This window comes from Macaca mulatta, chromosome 2, assembly GCF_049350105.2.
Source record: "Macaca mulatta isolate MMU2019108-1 chromosome 2, T2T-MMU8v2.0, whole genome shotgun sequence".
NCBI lineage: Eukaryota > Metazoa > Chordata > Mammalia > Primates > Cercopithecidae > Macaca > Macaca mulatta.
Window position 1 is genome coordinate 99,990,010 of NC_133407.1, and position 20,115 is coordinate 100,010,124.

Genomic DNA, 20,115 nt, shown 5'->3' on the forward strand with positions numbered 1-20,115 from the left:
TTAGGCTTTAGAAGGGATGGCTTGCTGGTCTTTGTACTTTGGGCTTTCTGTTAACGACTGGTTGACTTAGATTTATTTGTTTATTTAGCTTCTTAATTTCATATCCTGTGGTCCTGAAGAGGACAATCACCAGGATTTAGGGGAGTGTTTTTGTCTGTCTTCACTTTGGAAAAAATGTAGTGATTAGTCCTAAACAGGGTTGATTCACCACACTACAGAGGGATGTGTTAGGAACGAGACAGCTTGTTCAAGTGCTTTTGAATTTGTATTCAGTTTTTAAAATGTAAGATCATTTTTACTCATTTTAAATCTTTCAAGGCACTTTTTTCCTCAGGGCCAAGTGGACTGTTTGGGACGAGACCTCGCCGTCTCCATTTGATCACATAATTGCTTCTGATGCCTGCCAGTCTGCAACTGCCAGTGACTGGCACAGGGTTATTTCCTTGCACTTCAAATTTCTTTTCTTTCTTTTCTTTTTTTTTTTTTTTTCTTTTGAGATAGACTCACTCTGGCACCCAGGCTGGAGTGCAGTGGTGCAAACATATCTCACTGCAACCTTCCTGTGCCTGTGATCTTCCCATCTCAACTCCCAAGTAGCTGGGACCACAGATGTGTGCCACCACATCTGGCTAATTTTTATTTTTGTTGAGACAGGGTCTTACTATGTTGTCCAGGCTGGCCTCAAACTCCTGGCCTCAAGTGAACCTCCTGCCTTAGCCTCCCAAAATGCCAGGATTACAGGTGTGAGCCACCCATACCTGCCCTCCGAATTTCACTACCTAACTTGGGAGAGGAATTTTGCATTAGCAGTTACATGGTTCATCTGCCTCCAACATTTGTTTTGACTGTAGTTTTTGCTTGTTTCACTTTTTTAAGCTTGGAAAGAACAAATTTAGAATAATGTAGGCCGTGGCTTCCAAATGGATGTTTTGACAAAATTTCAAGGAAGCAACTGGCTTTGTAGTGCTTTCTTTGCCCTGATTCTCCAAATCCCCCATGTGCATGGGTAATCACCTCTGGTTCCCTCGGAGTGTCCATGGCCAGCTCCTTCCCAGCCTTGCCAGCCCATCATCCGTATTTGGCATCTGTGCTGGAGTCACTGTGTGCTCCAGTTCCTTAAGGATACTTTTAGTTTATCTGGTCTGTGTTCCCCACCTGTTCAGACTCGATTTCCATGAATGTTTTGGGAGAGGTGAGGAAGAAACCTTTTCTGCTTATTGTTGCGTGTTCTTCACCCCAGGCCGCCTCTGGTCTATTCTTACATCACAACTAAAAATATTCTAAAAAATGTGAATCAGATGGTATGACTCCTCTGCTTAGAGCCCTCCAGTCCCTTCCCTCTGTACTTGGATCCAAGTCCAAACTCCTGATGAGCAGCAGGGCTCCGCATGGCCTGGCCTTTCATCTGTCGCTTCCCAAACATGTGGCCTCTGGTTGGTTTCTGGAACTCACCATTCCCTTCCCCACACATGCTGGTTCTTCTGTCAGGGACACTCTTCACTCTCCCTTCATGTGCTTAGCCCCTTCTTAGCCTGCAGGTCTCAGCTAAATGGTACCTCCTCAAAAGGGCCTTCCCTCCACCTATACCAGGTGTAATGCTGTTTGCCTCCTTCAGAATGCATCTCACAGACTGTGATTACTTTAAACAGGTTCATTGAGATATAGTTCAGATGCCATGCAATTAACCCTTTTCAAGTATACAATTCAGTGGGTTTGAGTATATTTTCAGAGTTGTACATCTGAAATGCCACAGTCAATTTTAGAACATTTCATTGCCTCAAAAAGAATCCCCATACTTCTTAGCTGCCGTACCCTTTCCCCTATTTCCACCAGCCCAAGGCAAACACAAATCTACTTTCTGTCTCTCTAGATTTGGCTATTCTGGACATTGTGTATAAGTGGAATCATTTATATGAAATGGAGCCAGTCCTTTGTGACTGGCTTCTGTCACTTAGCATAATGTTTTCAGAGTTCATTTGTTTGTGGCATGTGTCATACTTCATTCCTTTACATGGCTGAATAATATTCCATCGTATGGATATACCACATTGTGTTTATTCATTCATCAGTTGCTGAACATTAGATTGTTTCCAATTTTTGTCTATTACAAATTATGCTGCTATCAATATTTGTGTACACGTTTTTGTGTGGGCTCTTGTTTTTATTTCTCTTGGGTGCATACCTAAGAGTGGGTTTGCTGGGTTGCATGATAACTTATATTTCATGGTTAAAAAACTGCCAGGCTGCTTTTCAAAGCCACTATACTGTTTTACATTCCCACCAGTAGTATATAATGGTTCTAGTTTGTCCACATCCTGTCCAGCATTTGTTATTGTCTTTTTTATTGTAGCCATTCTGATGAGTATGAAGTAGTATCTCATTGTGGTTTTCATTTAGATTTCCCTGAAGGTTAATGATGTTGAGCATCTTTTCATGTGATTATTGGCCATCTGTATGTATTTTTTGGAAAAACTATTCAGATCCTTTACCCATTTGTTAGTTGGGTTACTTATCTTTTTATTATTGAGCTGCAAGACTTTTAAAAAATATATCCTGAAGTTCCTATTAGACATATTATTCAAAATATTCTCATCCTGTAGATTTTTTCACTTTCTTGATGGTGTCCTTTGAAACACGTGAGTTTTAAATTTTGATGATATCCAGATTATCCAGTTTTTCTTTTGCTACTTTTGTCGTTGTTGTTGTTGTTGTTATTATTATTATTATTTGAGGCAGAGTCTCTATGTGTCGCCCAGGATGGAGTGCAGTGGTGCGATCTTGGCTCACTGCAACCTCCGCCTCCTGGGTTCATCCTCCGCCTCCTAGGTTCAATTGATCCTCCCACCTCAACCTCCCAAGTAGCTGGGGCTATGGGTGTGTGTTACCACAACCGGGCTAATTTTTGTGTTTTTAGTAGAGACAGGGTTTTGTTATGTTGGCCAGGCTGGTCATAAACTCCTGGCCTCAAGTGATCCCCTTGCCTCGGCCTCCCAAGGTGCTGGGATTACAGGCGTGAGACACCGTGCTCGGCCAGTTATTTTTCATTTCCTTTTGAGTTTTTTGTTTTTGCCATCTCCACCTATAGGCTACGTGTGCTGTTTCGGCAGGACCATGTTTGCCATTGTAGCCCCATCCCCTAGAATAGGGCTTGATATGGGGCAGCAGTCAGTGAATAGCTCTTCAACGAGTTAATGAATAAACAAAGGGGTACTCAAAATGTAAAATTCTTCCTTAACTCACTAAGCAACCTTCTGATTGCAACTGCTTTCCCTTTTTGACCTCCAAGACAGGAATTCTCTGGCCCTGCTGATAGAAGCCCCATGTTGCACAGGGCAACTATATCACTTATTGGAAATTACACGTTTGCCCTCTGACTTCAGTATTTCTCCCAGGAGCAGAGGACAGAAGTTCTTCACAGCTAGATCTGCAGTGTCATTCAGAAGCTGGCTTCAGAGCCTGTGGAGCTGGAAGCCTCGGGCTCACATCAAGGGAAGGAATGCCACTCAGCCTCTGGGCACACAGCTGCCACTTGCCTTGGTGCCGTCTCTCTTGGTGCTACCCTGTACTAGCCTTGTCCCGAAATGTCTACCCCATTCATTTCACCTTCTCTGCTACTATGTCACTGCCTCTCCCATCATAGTGCTCCACCCAAATGAGGCAAATTCTTATCCTTTCAAGGCCCACCCTAAAGTCACCTTTTTTGATATACTTGCTTTTTTATTTACTCCACCAGGCAAAGAGGGTGGCACCCTGCTGTGAGCTCTTGGAACAATTTATTTAGGTCCCTTGTAGCCTGGATCATATTAAACCAATACTCTTTCCTTCTCTATTAAAATGTGTTAATTTGGAGTCTTTGCTTACTAAATGCTGTCTCTTTTTTTTTTGAGACAGAGTTTCTCTCTTGTTGCCCCAGCCTAGAGTGCAATGGCGCAACATCGGCTTACTGCAACCTCCGCCTCCTGGGTCCAAGTGATTCTCCTGCCTCAGCCTCCCAAGTAGCGTCTGCCAACACGCCCAGCTAATTTTTTGTATTTTTAGTAGAGATGGAGTTTCACCATGTTGGCCAGGATGGTCTCAAACTCCTGACCTCAGGTGATCCACCCACCTAGGCCTCCCAAATTGCTGGGATTACAGTTGTGAGTCACCGAGCCCGGCCGAGATCCCTTCTTACCTGTCATTTGTATTCTGCCCATTCTGTGTCTCACATCTTGTAGGTGTTTATTAGATGATTGGTGAGTGAATGAATGAATGTACAGATGGATGATGTATAAGTCCTTTCAGAGGGAAACTTTGAGTATGTTAAGACCCCAGCAAGGCTTATACTTGGTCTTCATGTTGCCAACATTCTGGATACAAAGAAAAGCACCTTCTCTGTGACTTCTCAGATCCCATCTGCCTCTGATTTTTCATGACCCCTTATGGATTGGCTACATGAGCCTCTTTCAGAAGTTTGACTAGCGCATCAACAACAGTTCACCCTCTGCATCTCTGCTCAGGGATCAACAGGAGTGCTTGCTTGTGTGGCTTCATTCCAGTGGGAGGTTCATATTTTCATAGTTATGTATTGTGTACTCTTCCTTGATTCAAGAGTACCATGACTTGTGTTTGTTCTGACTCCAGGACTATCCCTGAGAAACCCTCAGCCAAGAGTGTATCATCAGGGCCTGAGCAAGTGGCAGGAGACAAGGTATTGTGTGAATCTAGTACATGGAAGAGTGTGTTTTGATGGCTGGGGTCTGTAATTCATAAGCTGTTCAAATGACAGGCCCTTTCCCCATACCCATGTGTATTCAAAGCACCATGTCATGTTCTGTAAGGAGATATGCAGGGGGGTTGGGTCAGGAAAGGAAGTTAAGATTGAAGGAGAACATGCAGAGGAGCTTTGGGAAGGAATGTGTCCGGCTCACATCCTGGCTCCATCATTTACCAACTGGGAAACCCTGGGCAAGTGATAAAACTTCGCATTCCAGTTTCCTCCTCATAAAACGGGAATAAAGAGAAGCTATCCATAGAGTTTTTAGATAATGGATTTAAAACACTACCTGGCACACAGTAAACCATGACTAAGTAGAGGCTACGTACTCCATCCTACATGCATCAGCAGTGGTAGTCCAGCAATACTCCTATAAGGCACCTGTTATGACTTCATTTTACTGGTAAGGGTCTCGAGGCTTATAGAAAGGATAGCTGATTTGCCTGACAGCACATTGCTGGTATATATCTGAGTCAGTAATCAAAATTGGGGCGCTAATGCCAAAGGTTGTACACTTTCTATGCTGCAAGCTCACGTGTTTTTCTTCATGGGTAGGAACTTTATGGCTCAATCCCAAAGGATTCCCCTCTGGGAATACGACTATTTGTTCTGGTAAGGTTCAAGCTAACTCATCATTGAGTGCCGCTAATAAAGTGTTTGCTGAGAATGTTTTGTGTTAACTCATTGAGCCAGGTTATTGAGAACCTCTGCTCACCTCTGACACCTCAGTTGATTACGGAATTTGGGAATAAAGTGCTTCCAAAATTTAGCCAAATTCTAAATTAAGTGAGTTAACGTGGGGCCCCTTTTACCAGCCCACAAGGGTCATGCTTGTTGTGTCTGGAGGGAGGAAAGGGTCTTAGAGGAACACTAAACTGCCAGACTGACAGTCAGATGTAGAGACACCAGGGTCGTCTTCAGTTTAACAAACACATGTGAGAACTAGAAAGTTAGAAGTCAGACTTCAAACTCTACCTAGCATTGAGCATAAACAGGTCACTGACCACAAAGATATTCTGTTCCCAAAGAGCGCTGCATTCATGGTCAAGTAAGGCCTGAGTCTTGACTGACATCAAATGCTTGTATGATTGGGAGGAAGGAGCCCGAAGGCCAAAGAGGCTCACTAATTTCATTATTCGATTCTTCCAACCTCTGCACGTTACAAACAGGGCTGGAGCCTGGCTCTGCTGGCCAAGCTTCCAGGGCTGGGACAGCCAAGGTATGTCTGGATGAGAGAAGGTCTTTGCCAAGGCAAGCATCTCTTGTGCCAGGCAGACCAGCAAATGAGCTGCTTCTTGCAGCCCCTTCTCTGGAATCTTCCACAAGTCAAGGCCTATTCATTTAATAAATGCAAACTCAGGAGCTACTAAGTTCTAGGCTAAGTGCCAGGCACTGAGAATACAGAAATGAGTATGCATAAATCAACTATGCTTTTCATCACTGTGTTTTTTAAAATGTTAACTGATGATTTCCTGATCCTGAGAGTAATGTGCAGATGCTCCTTGAATTATGTTGGGGTTATGTCCTGATAAACCCATAATTAGTTGAAAATATCATAAGTTGAAAATGTATTTAATACACCCAACCTACCAAACATCATAGCTTAGCCTAGCCTACTTAAACATGCTCAGAACAGTTCCATTAACCTACAATTGGGCAGAATCATCTGGCAACACAGCTCTCCTTAGAGTATCGGTTGTTTACCCTGGTGATGATGTGGCTGACAAGGTGCTACAGCTCGCTGCACTGCCCAGCATCTTGAGAGTATTGTACAGTTTTCTACCACTTTCTACTGAATACCTATTGCTTTTGCACCACCAGAAGGTTGAAAAATCTTAAGTAGAATCATCATAAGTCAGGGACCATCTGTATGTTAGTTGAAATTTTTAATTGAATCTTCCATAATCTTCAGCGAGAAGCCCTTGAGAGTATTGAACGTCCTTGCCAGACAAGGAAAAGTGGAACTGGGGAAAAGGCCAGTTATGTGAATCCTCTTAAAATAGGGTCTAAAATTTTATAATAAAAATCTTTTTTAAAGTTTTGATTGAGACCTTGCTTGAAATGTGCAGCTAAAAATTACGAAATTAGGTTTATTTTATCCTGCATTTATTCAATGACACTCAAAACATTGTAATTATAATTGTCAAAGAGTCTTTAAAATACCAGTGCCCTAACTTCTGAAACAAAAGAAGGAATTGAGTGCTGGATAGGCAGCTTTTGTATGTGAATTTTCCTGCTGTTGCATAAGATAACATCCTTTGTTTCATATTTTGTCTGGTTTTCGGTACAATCACGAAAGGATCATTTTTACAATGGCCAGTTTTTCCTAAGGGCTTCTCTTGATCTTTTTAAATTAAATCTTTGTCTTCTGAAGCATCTTAAAGTCGTATCCAAGAGAATTTTGACTCTTTCAACAGTTAACTGATCTAACTCTGCCAGATCCAGATTTATCAGTGGTTTTGCAGTGGTTTTATCCATTTTTCAACATCACTTTCATTGATTTCATGAAAGTCTGCATCTTTTAGAACAAGATTTCTGTTTCACTCTGTATTTGATTTGCATTGTATTGTAATCAGATAATGAGATGTCTACACTGGCAATCAGGGACATTAGATATACAGTTCGTTCACTGGTCCGTGTTCCCAGTCAGCCGAGCATCTCATAACCATCAGCCTTGATAAATGCTAACGTTGAGTTCTCTAAGTTAAAGCCAGTGTAGGCAGTGATTGGAACGTGGAAGCAATCAGAGCACAGGAGAAGCCTGGTCCCTGGAATCTCTCCCATATGTATCCTGGTGGATACCAAGTGCCTGGCAGAGGTCATAGGCAACCCCCAACCAGAGCGCTCTCCACTGCCATGTTGCCTAGAACTGGGGACAGCTTAGATTAGCCATATCTCCCCAAAATTTGTATTTTTAATTGAATTGGTTTTAAAAATTCAATCCATTTTAAATATGAGATTTTATTTTTATTTAAAAGAATTACGTTGTGGGTATGTCTGTGATTCTTGGGTACCTGCCTGGCTACCAAGAAGACATGTGACTCCATGATGACTCTGCTTTTTAAGGTTATGCCCTGGGCATGATCCAAAACCAGGAGAACAAAGTGGGTACTGGTGTTGCCTTGAATAAAGGGCTCCCCTAATGCAGAAGCCTTACAGCCTTTATAAACTGCAGTTAGGGATGTTTTCTCTTCCTTAGGATGGATTTAAACAAGAATCATAAACATGTGAGCTTTCTCCTCATCCTCCTTTCATTGCCTCTCCCCACCTGGGAGCAAACGTCTAGTACTTTCCAGTGGCTCTCAGTGCCAGCAGCCTCATAAGGGAAGAGTATTATCTGAGGTCAGGTTCACCAGAAGCAGCACCCGAGATGGATTCTTATGAAAGGGATTTATTGGGGCAAGAGGAGCGAATGGAGCAGAATGAAGGGAAGGAGCCAAACAGGCATGTGGGCTCAGCTGGAGTCTGCTTCACCCAGTCCCATGGGAGCTCTGGAACATTAATTGTACAACAGAGTTGGTCCTGTCTTGAGGCAAAGGGAACATCCTTGGGTATCCACGTCAATCAGAGGCTATGGAATGCTTTTGGGGAAGGTGTCATAACCTCCCAGGCAAAGCAATTCCTTTCAAGCTGTTGTACCTATCTAGTAAGGGGGTTCTGAGTGGAGCACTGCCAGCATCCACACAAGGAGTGGTAGTGTTTGCCAAAACACATGCTCTGATACACCTCTGGGCCTCCTTGGAAATCACAGTAGTAGAAGAGAGGGGTGTAGAATTAAAAACATTTGGTCAGGGCAGTTTACATGGCCAGTATAAACAGCTATGTTGGTGCTGACAGGCGGCAGAAGGGTAATCCATGACATTCCTTCCTGTAACACCATCCCGGAGCACATGAGTCATGAACCATAGGCTCAGCTCTCTTGTTCCTAGAGATGATGTCTTTGGTTTACTCTTTTGGCCTGTCCTCACCAAGATCCAAGCAGAATTTTGAAATTTTTATTTGACTGAGTAAAGTGGAAGAGAGACCAGGAATAGTTAAATAAATGCTGATATAAATGTTATTTTCTAGCATTTGGGAATTAACAAAAATAAGGTAGCTGAGCAGCTTTTGAATGATCAGAAGTACTGTTGTCTTAGATCAAAGCTAATTAAACTGAGGTTTTCTTGAGTCCCAGAGTAAATTTGTGAAGACATTTATTTCACACATGTGAAAACTGAAGAAGTGTTTGGGGCAATAAATCTTTTTGTTTTATTTTTATTTTTATTTTTGAGACAGAGTCTTACTCTGTCGCCAGGCTGGAGTACAGTGATGTGATCTCGGCTCACTGCAACCTCCACCTCCCTGGTTCAAGCAATTCTCCTGCCTCAGCCTCCTGAGGACTACTGGTACTACAGGTACTGTAGCTGGGACTACAGGTATGCGCCACCACGCCCAACTAATTTTTGTATTTGTAGTAGAGACAGGATTTCACCATGTTGGCCAGGCTGGTCTCAGTCTCTTGACCTCGTGATCTGCCTGCCTTGGCCTCCCAAAGTGCTGGGATTACAGGCGTGAGCCACAGCGCCCGACCAATAAATGTTTACTTCAAGAACAGATAGGCCTTTGACTTAAAACTAAAGCTTCTCTCCTGGTTTGAAAGGAATTCCCAGTGAGGTATTGGGCATTACAAGAGAAATTGGTAACAGAGTTAGGTAAGCATGTAATATATATGTATATATAAAATAAATATATATTATATATTATACATATATATTTTATATATTATACATACATATTACATATATATTTGTTTATCCTGGGACACTCTTTAGAGTAATAATACCAGAATGACAAACATGAACCAGGACCGTCCCCAGGAAACCAAGAGAACTAAGGTCGTATAAGACTTTGGCTTGCTGCCTCTGATGTCAACAGGCCGATTAGCCAGGATTTAGGGTAGTGTCTACTTGGGACAATTGTGGGTGTTGCTTCTGGCAGGAGGAATATGGGGAAGAAGATGGTAGTGAAAGGCCACCTATGGTGAATCATTAATGCCATGCAGTTCTTGAAACAGCATTTGAGAAATTACTCTCTGGTTTTCCTTATTGAAATTGCCAATGCCTGTTCTCTAGGTTCTAAGAGCAGCCCTCACACTTGCCATCACACAGCCATGTAAATATCTGTGTCTCTGCTGGGAGCTCCCCATCCCTTCTGAACTCTGAGCTCTACAAGGACAGTGACTAACATCTCTCAGACCAGTTCCCTCAGTGCTGAAATGTGTGTGATATGACAGCTCAGCTACTCAGTGCATGCTCAGTGCATGTTCTGAATCCTGTGCCATTCGCATGTTACATACATGAGCTTCCATCCCTGAGTGTTGGGGACAAGACGGAGGAAGAAAACCTCAGAGGAAGGGCTGAGGAAAGGTGCTCCTTGACGGTGAGGACAACTTAAACGGAGGTGTGGACATAAGAGCAGGCAGGGTGTGTGTAGAATAGTAGCGTATATGTGCCATGGGGCAGGAGTGGAAGAACAACAACAGAAAAGGAAGGGCCAAAATGGAAGCTGGGATTAAGATTTCAGACTTTATTCTGTTTGCACTGGGGAGAGACGTATTTTAAGAAGCTTCCTCTGGCAGCCAGCCGAATGGACTGAAGGGGGAGGAAAGCTCATAGCAGCAGCTACCAAACATCATTACCCGGCAAAATCACTAACTTTATCGCTCACTATGTACTGAAAATGCTCATCCCAGACCCTGCAGTCTCTGTGTCTACTCAGAAAAGACTCATGCAATGCAAATAGAGTGTTGCCCAGGAATCTGCATTTTTTAAAAATTTTATTTTTTATTTTATTTTTATTATTATACTTTAAGTTCTAGGGTACATGTGCATAACGTGCAGGTTTGTTACATATGTATACTTGTGCCATGTTGGCGTGCTGCACCCATCAACTCATCAGCACCCATCAACTCGTCATTTACATCAGGTATAACTCCCAATGCAATCCCTCCCCGCCCCAAGAGGCTCCCAAGGTGATACTAATGCAGGTGATCCCGGATCTCTGTGCAAATAACACTTGCTAAAAGCACAGAGAGCTATTAGAAAACTAATCATCATTGAGATCAGTTATATCCAAGACTGGATGCTAAAAAGATATATTAGAGTTTAGTTTTATATTTGTATATCTCTTATCTTTTGTTTAATTGTATTTGGGCTTTTGGGGGTTTTGTTTCATTGCTATTTTCTAAGTAAGGGTGTACTGATGTTTAACAAACAAACAAAAGTATACAAGTTATTAAGTTCCCAGCTCAATGAACTTTCACAAAAGGATCAAACCTGTGTAACCTGCACTCAGAACTTCCTTCCTTCCACTTATTCCACAATTACTGTCTTGATTTCTAGCCCCATAGATTATTTACCTTTTATCACCTTTATTTGTGGTGCTTTTGATAATGTTCATAATGTATTAGAATAAAAGATACATATAATTGGATAGTTTAAGTAGATATATTATGGTAAATGCTCATATGTTTTTACCAGTTGGACACACAATAAAAATATTTTTCATCCACCTGTCCAAATGCCTTGAAATGTTAGTCTGAGCTGAGATGGGAGTCTTGGAAATTGGAGGACCTCTGTACCTTCTCCTCCAAAATCTGTAAACATGCTGTTTCCACTTGGAAGTCTTGATTTGCTTTCAGTGACTCTGAGAAGTCCTGTGGCTTGTGAAGAGCCTCTTGGCTTTCCTTTCACCTTGGTTGGAAGCCATGTGCCCAGGTGGAGAGACAGCAGTTCCCTACAGCCTTTCTCTTCTGGTTCTCTCAAGCCACTGTGTGCAGAGTCCGGCCTAAGCTGGCTACGCTTGGAAACCTCTCCTCACCCTTATACCCTCCCCACACCCTGGGAAGACTTGCTTGTGGACAGCCCAGCCCTCACTGCTTCAGGTTTTAGGAAGAAACCCTCTCTTTTCTAGGTGCGATTTTCTTAGAGTTTGTCTTTCCTAAACCACCAAGATCTGAAAAGGCAGGATTAGGGTGTGGGATTAGGAGAGAGGGGCCCAGAAGATGACAGGGTTGTGTTTTCATCCAAACTTTAGGAGGTCTCCAGCTCACCCATGGTCCAGCCCCCCTCACCAGGACCACCCTAGGGTTTGAACCCAAAGCATTAGTTGGGAGTAAAGAGTGGTTTTGTCCTTTTTTTTTTTTTTTCTGAGATGGAGTCTCGCTCTGTCGCCCAGGCTGGAGTGCAGTGGTGCAATCTCCACTCACTGCAAGCTCTGCCCCACCGGGTTCACGCCATTCTCCTGCCTCAGCCTCCCGTGTTGCTGGGACTACAGGCGCCCGCCACCACGCCAGGCTAATTTTTTGTATTTTTAGTAGAGGCAGGGTTTCTACTGACCTCGTGATCCACCCGTCTCGGCCTGCCAAAGTGCTGGAATTACAGGCGTGAGCCACCGCGCCCGGCCGGTCTTCCCAGGGAACCCGTGGGAAAGGTGGGCAGCTAGAAGGGGCCTGGAGACGGCCTGGTCAGGGCACCTTGTCCTACCAGTGCCTACCGTCTGAGCACTGCTCCGAAGGACTCGATTGCCCCGTGGAGCCTGCTCCTGCACACCTGCCTTTCATGCAGCTGACCCATCTGTTGGTACTTTTTCTTTCAGGAGGAGATGGGCATCTCCTGTGAGCTGCTGGAATCGGACTTCCTCAAATGCAGCGTGGGATTTCCTTTCATGAGGTCGAAGTCAAAGGTAAGGGACACAGATGGGACCGTTCCTCGGCAGCAGGCCCCAGCCCTTCCCACCAGCCACTGATTCCGCCACTGCCTCCCTGAGGTGAGGAGTTCTCCTACCCCCCTGCCTCCCATAGCAGCTGGGGCGGCCACTGAAGCCCTGCCACACTCCTGTCGCTGGCAGTGTACGCCGGGGTATACTCCAGAGGGGCTGCGCCTCGTGGTCTTTCTCTTTGATGCACATGATGTGCCCCAAATGTGAAAGTGAAGGACACACCACGGCCTCTGCACTGTGGCAAGTGCCATTTAGTTGGGCTTCCGAAAATAATTTTTTCTGTGGGACTTTCTGTGCCTCTTTGAGTCCCCTAGGCAACACAGGAGAAGATGTGGTCTGTCACGTCTAGTCCTGACTCTGTCACTCCCTTGGGTGCTCACAGTTTTCTGAAGAGACCTCTCAAAATTCTCAAAACACAAATACCTGTATCCCACTTCATTTTAAAAAAGAGTAAAGAAATTAAGTCACTTTGGTATTGGTGTGGAGACAGATTTTCTAAGTTCAAATGGTATACTACCGAATCTTCAGACATTGTTGGGACATTCTAGTATGTGCCATCATTGTAAGGAGATACAAACATAGGTAAAAAGATTTGGTGGTTGGAGGCAAAACTAGAATCTAAAAGACCAAGTCTGCCTTTGGAAATGGAAGCTGTTTTCCCTGCCATGATTTGAAGGAAATCTCATATTCCTTTGTCTACCTTTTTTCCCTTAAAAACATGAAAGCTGGCCGGGCGTGGTGGCTCATGTCTGTAATCCCAGCACTTTTGGGAGGCTAAGGCAAGTGGATCACGAGGTCAGGAGATCAAGACCATCCTGGCTAACATAGTGAAACTCTATCTCTACTAAAAATACAAAAAATTTGCCGGGCATGGTGGCACATGCCTGTAGTCCTAGCTACTCAGGAGGCTGAGGCAGGAGAATCACTTGAACCTGGGAGGCAGAGGTTGCAGTGAGCCAAGATCGTGCCACTGCACTCCAGCCTGGGCGACAGAGCGAGACTCTGTTGTCTCCAAAAAAAAAGCGAAAGCTTCATCCTTTTGTCCTGCCTGGGTCATACAATCAGATCATTTTAATCTCTAAGACTCTTTGGTCCCAGTATCTAGTAGCTGTTTTGTAAACCAATGGTGAGAATGTTATGGTGAGGGAGAAGACTTGGTCATTTCTTAGCAAATCACTTGAACCCATAAAAGCCCCATTGATTGCACCTCGATTTTGGACTTTGCAGCCTTCAGAACTGTGAGAAATTAATGTTTAAACCACCCAGACTAGGGTAATTTGTGATGGAATCCCAAACTGACTAGGGCAAAAAGGTAATAACTCTCTCACTGTTAGGGTCAATGTTGTTCAGTGCTGTGTTCATGTATCCCCCAAGATAATCTCATGAACCACCTAAAATAATCTTAGTGTACCACTCCCAGTGTGAACATCCTGTGATTTGGGAAACAGTGGCCCAAACAAATGGTGTTCACCATATACATGTCAGGCACCTGTGGGAATGTGGGAGGAACCCTGGGTAGGAGTTATACCAGGTTCTACCACAAACTGTGTGATCTTGGCAAAACCAGTGACTCTTACGCCCATGACTCCTCGGATTTTTTTCTGCCTCTCTTCCTCATTCTGTCCACATTCACCCCAGGAGGAGGGAAGCCTCAATAAGTGGGTGCCCTTGGAAAATGGATTACATGTAGCTGGCAGAGTACAGACCAAGTCCCATTAGACTCCAGGTAGGGTGAGGGTGGAGATAAAGAAGGACGACCCCAATCCATGGACACTATTGCCTCTAGTAATGTATGTGGCACCTCCGCACACAAATTTAAATAAAATCTTTTGAGTAACAGATAATAGGCTTAATTGAAAAACTTGTAACAGTTTCCATTTCATTTTAAACTCCAGCCTGTATCACATATCAGACCTAAGATGTGTGTTTCTCTCTCTAGTGGAGAGTTAAATTTTGTCAAATTTTTGTTTGCTTGTTTGTTTTTGAAAGGGAGTCTCTCTCTGTTGCCCAGGCTGGAGTGCAGTGGTGCAATCTTGGCTCACTGCAGCCTCGGCCTCCCAGGTTCAAGTGATTCTCCTGCCTCAGCTTCCCTAGTAGCTGAGATTACAGGTGCCCACCACCATGCCCAGCTATTTTTTTGTTGTTGTTGTATTTTTAGTAGAGACCAAGTTTCACCATGTTGGCCAGGCTGGTCTTGAACTCCTTACCTTAAGTGATCCACCTGCCTCGGCCTCCCAAAGTGCTGGGATTACAGGCATGAGCCACCGCGCCCAGCCAACATTTGTTAAAACCCTCAAAATCGTGATAGAGCCCACAGAAGTGTGAACATTGGAATGTTGGTTGTTTTCCCAGCTGGTAATGCCACCACTTTCCTCCCACATACAGATGCTGGGACCTGTATCAAGACTGACTAAACCTGGGTATTGGGGGCATGGGAGCAGAGGGTGATTCCCTGGAGAAAGCGCAACAAGTCACCCAGCAGAGATGGGGCTCCCCGTGTCCACAGCCCAGCGTGCATTCCCATGTCCTTCCAACCCTGAGGGTCCTCAGGCTCCAGGCCACCTGCTAAGCCTCATGACTATACTTGGCTTACCTTGGATGGCCATATGTTTCTATCTCTCATAGCCTGCCCAGTTTCTGACGTTCTGTTCTTCCAGGCCTCCATCCCTGATTTTAGCTTCTCACCCAATTCTTTTGCCTCTCATCTCACTTTGCTCTTTAGTGTGTTTAACTGAATTCAGGTCTCCTCCCGGTGCTAACTCAACACCAGGCAAGACCTTGCCTCCCCCTTCCTTCTTGTCCTCTTCCTGCCCTGTCTCTGTGCCTGCCCCCCACCCCACTGTAAGCTGACAAGTCCCACAGTAACAGAAAGTTCTGTCTAGAAAGAGATGTCCATGTTCACTGTAGATGATGGTCCGTTGTAATGGACCAATGTCCGTTGCTTTCGGGAAGCATTCAGTAGAATCCAGTGTTGCAAATATTAGACCACTGCCTAGAATTCACCATAATGTAACCCAAAGGTTTAGACATTATATAAGTTATAGCCTGTCAGAGTTTAATGAAATTTAAGAACCATTTTGTCCAACCTCCTCTTTTTATTGAAATGCAAAGACAGTATTTTAGCCAAGATCACACAGTTTGTGGTAGAACCTGGTCTTATAACCCCTACCCAAGGGTTCCTCCCACATTCTCACACATGTCTGACATGTATATGATGAACACCATTTACTTAGGGCAGTGCCCCCGAAATCATAGGATGTTCACCACTAAGTGTTACACTCGATAATTTTAGATGGTTCATGAGGTTATTGTGGGCGATACGTGGACACAGCACTGAACAACATTGACCCTAACAGTGACCCTTTCTGCCTTAGTCAGTTTAGTCATCTATAACAAATTACCCTGGGCTGGGTGGTTTAAACAACAGACATGTATTTCTCATAGTTCTTAAGGTTGAGAAGTTCAAGGTCAAGGTCCCAGCAGATTCAGTTCCTGGCCAGAGCTCTCTTCCTGATTTATAAATAACGCCTTCTCTATGTGTGCCCATCTGGCTTTTCCTTGGTGTATGTGCATGGACAGAGAGAGAGAGATCTTTGTGTTCTCTTCTGAGTGCACTAATTCCATCATGAAGGCCTCACCCTCATGACCTCATCTAAACCTGATTACCTTCCAATGACCCCACCTCCACATACCATCACATAGAGGGTTAGGCCTTCCACATATTAATTTGAGGAGTGGCAGGTGGGGGAGACACAAACATTCAGCTCATAAAACTTTTCAACAGTCTTCTAATCCTAGCCACACGGATCAGGAGAACATTTCCAATCCTGCTAACATATCTTTAACACTTCTCTATCACCAGCGAATCTCCCTTTTCAGCAAAGATGGGGTAGACCTTAGGCTCAAAGGTTTCCACAGGCAACAGAATTCAACATTGCTCTGTTTTCATTGTATTCATTTTTACAACTACCTTCTCTTTTTGGCAAGTGATCCTGGATTCCCATCTATGATAGTGATATAAATTGTTCTTTTAAAATAATCTTTAAACTAAAAGAGTAAGACAATAATAATATGAAGCAAATATCCCAGGTGATGTAATTTGCAGATGTGGCAGAAACTGAAAAGATGGAATGTGAGTGAAACTTAGTAAGTCCCAGTTTAAGAGTGTAAACGCATCACTTCCTAAAGAGAGCCTCAGTGGCTGAACAGGAGCAGCAGGTCTCTGGCCAGAGTATGTATCAGGCTTGGTTTTACTGTTAAGACTGTGCCTTTGGCCTGATAGTCAGAAAGCTATGCATAAAACATAAAGCTTATCATGCAAATGAGCTTCCAGAGGTCATAAACTGCAGAAAATGGAAGAGAACAGTTTAAGTTTGGAATGCCTGCTGATGCCAGATACCACTTCCTTTTTCCCTAGTATGAATTCAGCGTGATCTTTGATACAAGCCACCTGTCTGGGGAAGAGGAAGTTCTCAGCTTCATTGTTACTGCTCAGAGGTAAGGGGGGTTTAAACACTTTTTTCAAAGATAAGAGATTTATGGGACCAGGAAAGGACGTGTCCTGGTTATGCTTTGATGAATCCCAGGATGCTGAGGAGGAAGAAATGGTTAGTCGGTGATAAAGCCTCGAGCCACTAAGTGGAATTGGATCTCTTGGGGATGGTGGTTGCCTAGTGCTGCTCGCATAGCCACCACTGCAGACTGAGCTGAGAGGAACTGGGCATCAGCCACTCCGAGGTGATGATTCTACAGCTGAGGAGAGACAGGCCCAGGGGGGTGAGGCTTTAGTCCAAGGTCAGTTCCCACTCGGCTGTGTATTTCCCAGATCAGACAGATGTCCTCTGCAAATTGTCAGACTGGGCCCACTGCTGCTTTTGGACATGGCGCTGTATCCCTTGATGGAGTGGGCAGGGCACCTGCAGCCTGAGGGCCTGGCCAGGCCTGTTGACAGAGGTCCCAAGAGATGCTACTCAAGAGCGGGCTTAACCTGGAAGCCAAGTGGACGGATAGGAAAGGGGATCGTGGGGTGGCAGCTTCTCCCCTCAGGAGCATGTGCCTGCCCCTCTCCAGGATAGCCACAGGTGCCTGTGAGGGCCTCTGGGGAGTTACCAGATGCCTTCTCCAGGGCAGATCCACCATGCCTTGAAGCAGCATCTAGGTAGCACTTGGCTGGCGGCTCCGGTGGAGGGAGGGGCGTTCAGGTGGGCGAACAGAGAGACACAAGCTTTGATTGGGGTGATGATTGGACACCCAAGGCAACCTTTTCATTTTCACTTGGAAATGATCTTAAACTTAACAGAAGTGTTACAAGAATAGTGCAAGGAATTCCTATATACCCTTTACTGAGATTCACCCAGTGTTAACATTTTGCCTCATCTGTTTTATCATCCTCTTTCTATATAATTTTTTTTCTTAGCCATGTGAAAGTTGCAGAAATCATGCCTCTTGATTCATAAATACTTCAGTGTGCATTCCCAAGAATGAGGCTATTCTCTTAAGAAACTAATATAGTTATCACATTCAGGAAATTGAATACTGACACTATGCTATTAGCTAATCTGCAGTTTATGTTCTGATTATGCCAATTATCCCAATAATGTCTTTTTAGCCCCTTCTTTTTACTGGTCCACAAGACTTAGTTATTTTCTATTCACACTATTTTCAAGATCACATAATTTACATTCACGTAAAACATGACTATGAGCTAATAGAAACTTATGCAAAGCATAGAGAGGGTAGATTTCATTCCCATTGCATAAAATCCAGAAGGGCTTCAGTCAGGAGGTAGCATTTAAACAGAGGAGTCTGTTTTCAGGCTGAAGCAACACGAACACGGCAGTGAGGCTGTCCATGGGGCAAGAAGCCCTGTTACACCTATGTAGGTGGTGGGCACGGGGTGTACTGGGGGTTTGTGCACCTTCTCAGAAGGATGGGGAACACACAAGCACAGTGGGAGGCAGGGCTGAAAGAGGAACCTGGGCTAGACCATGGGGGACAAAGGTCACCTAGAAAATCTGAACTATATCCTGATGGCACTGAGGAGCCACTGAAAGTTTTTGAAAAGGGGAGTGGCACAGTGCAACACCTTGACCCCAGAGCATGAGGCTGATGAATTTGATGAGGGGCAGCAGATGCCCATTCAAACCTGAAAATTCTCATTCTCTTGCCATTTCTTGGATCCACAGAACACTCGCCTTTGCTGGGCAGACCCATCAGCGTACTCTCTTGGTCCTTCCACACCTGAGGCAGCCCGTGTGCCTGGAAAGGAATGTGACATGGAAGAGATTTCCCTTGTCTTAAAAGAAGACACTTCCTGCCTCCACCTCATTCAGGGCTAATCATAACAGTCAGAGAGGGCAGGGAGCCAGTATTGCAATCGTGAAAGGTTCATTTGTTAGAATAACATGTCCACACAGCAGCAGTGCTTCGTTTTTGGATGCATATTAGAATCGCCTGGGGAGCTTTCAAAAATATCGATGCCTGATCTACCCCCAGAGACCCTGACCCTTCCTCTGCCTGGGGTGAGACCTGGGCAATGGAGTGTTCAAAAGAGCTCACCAAATGATTCTAATGAGCAGCCAAGGCTAAGAACCACTGTTTATAATCCCTTACTCTGTGCCGGGCACATTTTCACTCAGCAAATATTTATTGTGTACCTTCTATTTACCAGGTTCAGTCCTAAATGCTGGGCACAGGAGAAAATGACAGTAACCTACTCAATTCAAGAACAACCCCATGTACATTAACAGTGCTACATAGCTTCAGGAAGCCCTAGGATCTGTAGCTTCGATAATATAAAAATTTCTAATTTCTTAAATCACAAATGTTAAGATGACGATATTATCTTTTAAACACACACCAGAATATTTCAGACACTCATTTCTTTTCAGGCATTGGTGAAGATATGGTCTGACTGCCCCAGAGGGCACCCACACACAGCACTTGACTCCCTGCTATGATGGAAAGACCCTTAAAGCCCCTTATCTTGAAAACTACAGTTAAAATCTCAGTCGTTCCTTTCTTCCGTCACCACCCTTTGAAGGGCTCTTTGCCTGCTTGTAGATTTAGGGGGACATACCGTTGAGACTGAGCAGTTTCTCGAGACCTATCCTCTCAGCAGCCACCAGCCTGGCTTTTGCAGACCACTGGAAAGTATCCCAGCTCATGAGCTTTTGGAATGACGGGAAGCCTTTTGATGTGTGGCGTCTTTATCTCAACTTTTCAACTTAGCTCTTTCTGGAGCAGTCACACGATGACAGATGAGACGGTTGGGCCTAAGCCGGCCAAACAAAGGGCAGGGCAAGACCTGGCAGGATGCTGGGGTGGGGGCGGGAGCAGGCCAGGATGGTGTCAACTCATCCACAGGGGAGTCGCCTTTGGCCTGCCCACAGCAGTGATCCCAAGGCTTTTGTCACCCCTTGGGAAAGGAAGGACAAGGAAGTCAGGCTGTGTGGGCACCTGATCCTGCTGCTTTTGCAAACTATGACTGCCCATGAGGGACTGATGTCACCCCATGTAGGAAGACAGATGAGGAGCCAGGGCAGAGACTGGCCCTGTGGGGTCAGCGTCACACAGCACCATTGTTTCAGAACAATAGGAGGGAG

General features: G+C 44.5%; 1 protein-coding gene and 1 long non-coding RNA gene across 3 annotated transcripts in view; one reads left to right on the forward strand and one right to left on the reverse strand.

Moving 5' to 3' along the window:
• ITGA9 (integrin subunit alpha 9) overlaps positions 1–20,115 on the forward strand; it is a 388,682-nt gene that overhangs the window by 283,030 nt on the left and 85,537 nt on the right. For both annotated transcript variants that reach the window (XM_015131366.3, XM_077992146.1), the window contains exons 19-20: positions 12,389–12,475; positions 16,929–17,008. In XM_015131366.3, coding sequence (XP_014986852.3) covers positions 12,389–12,475; positions 16,929–17,008 — 167 coding nt within the window. The remainder of the gene's footprint in view (positions 1–12,388; positions 12,476–16,928; positions 17,009–20,115) is intronic.
• Positions 15,587–20,115, reverse strand: part of LOC144339118 (uncharacterized) — a 133,696-nt gene continuing 129,167 nt past the window's right edge. Inside the window, exon 5 of the long non-coding RNA XR_013413794.1 lies at positions 15,587–18,769. This is a non-coding gene — a long non-coding RNA (uncharacterized LOC144339118). The remainder of the gene's footprint in view (positions 18,770–20,115) is intronic.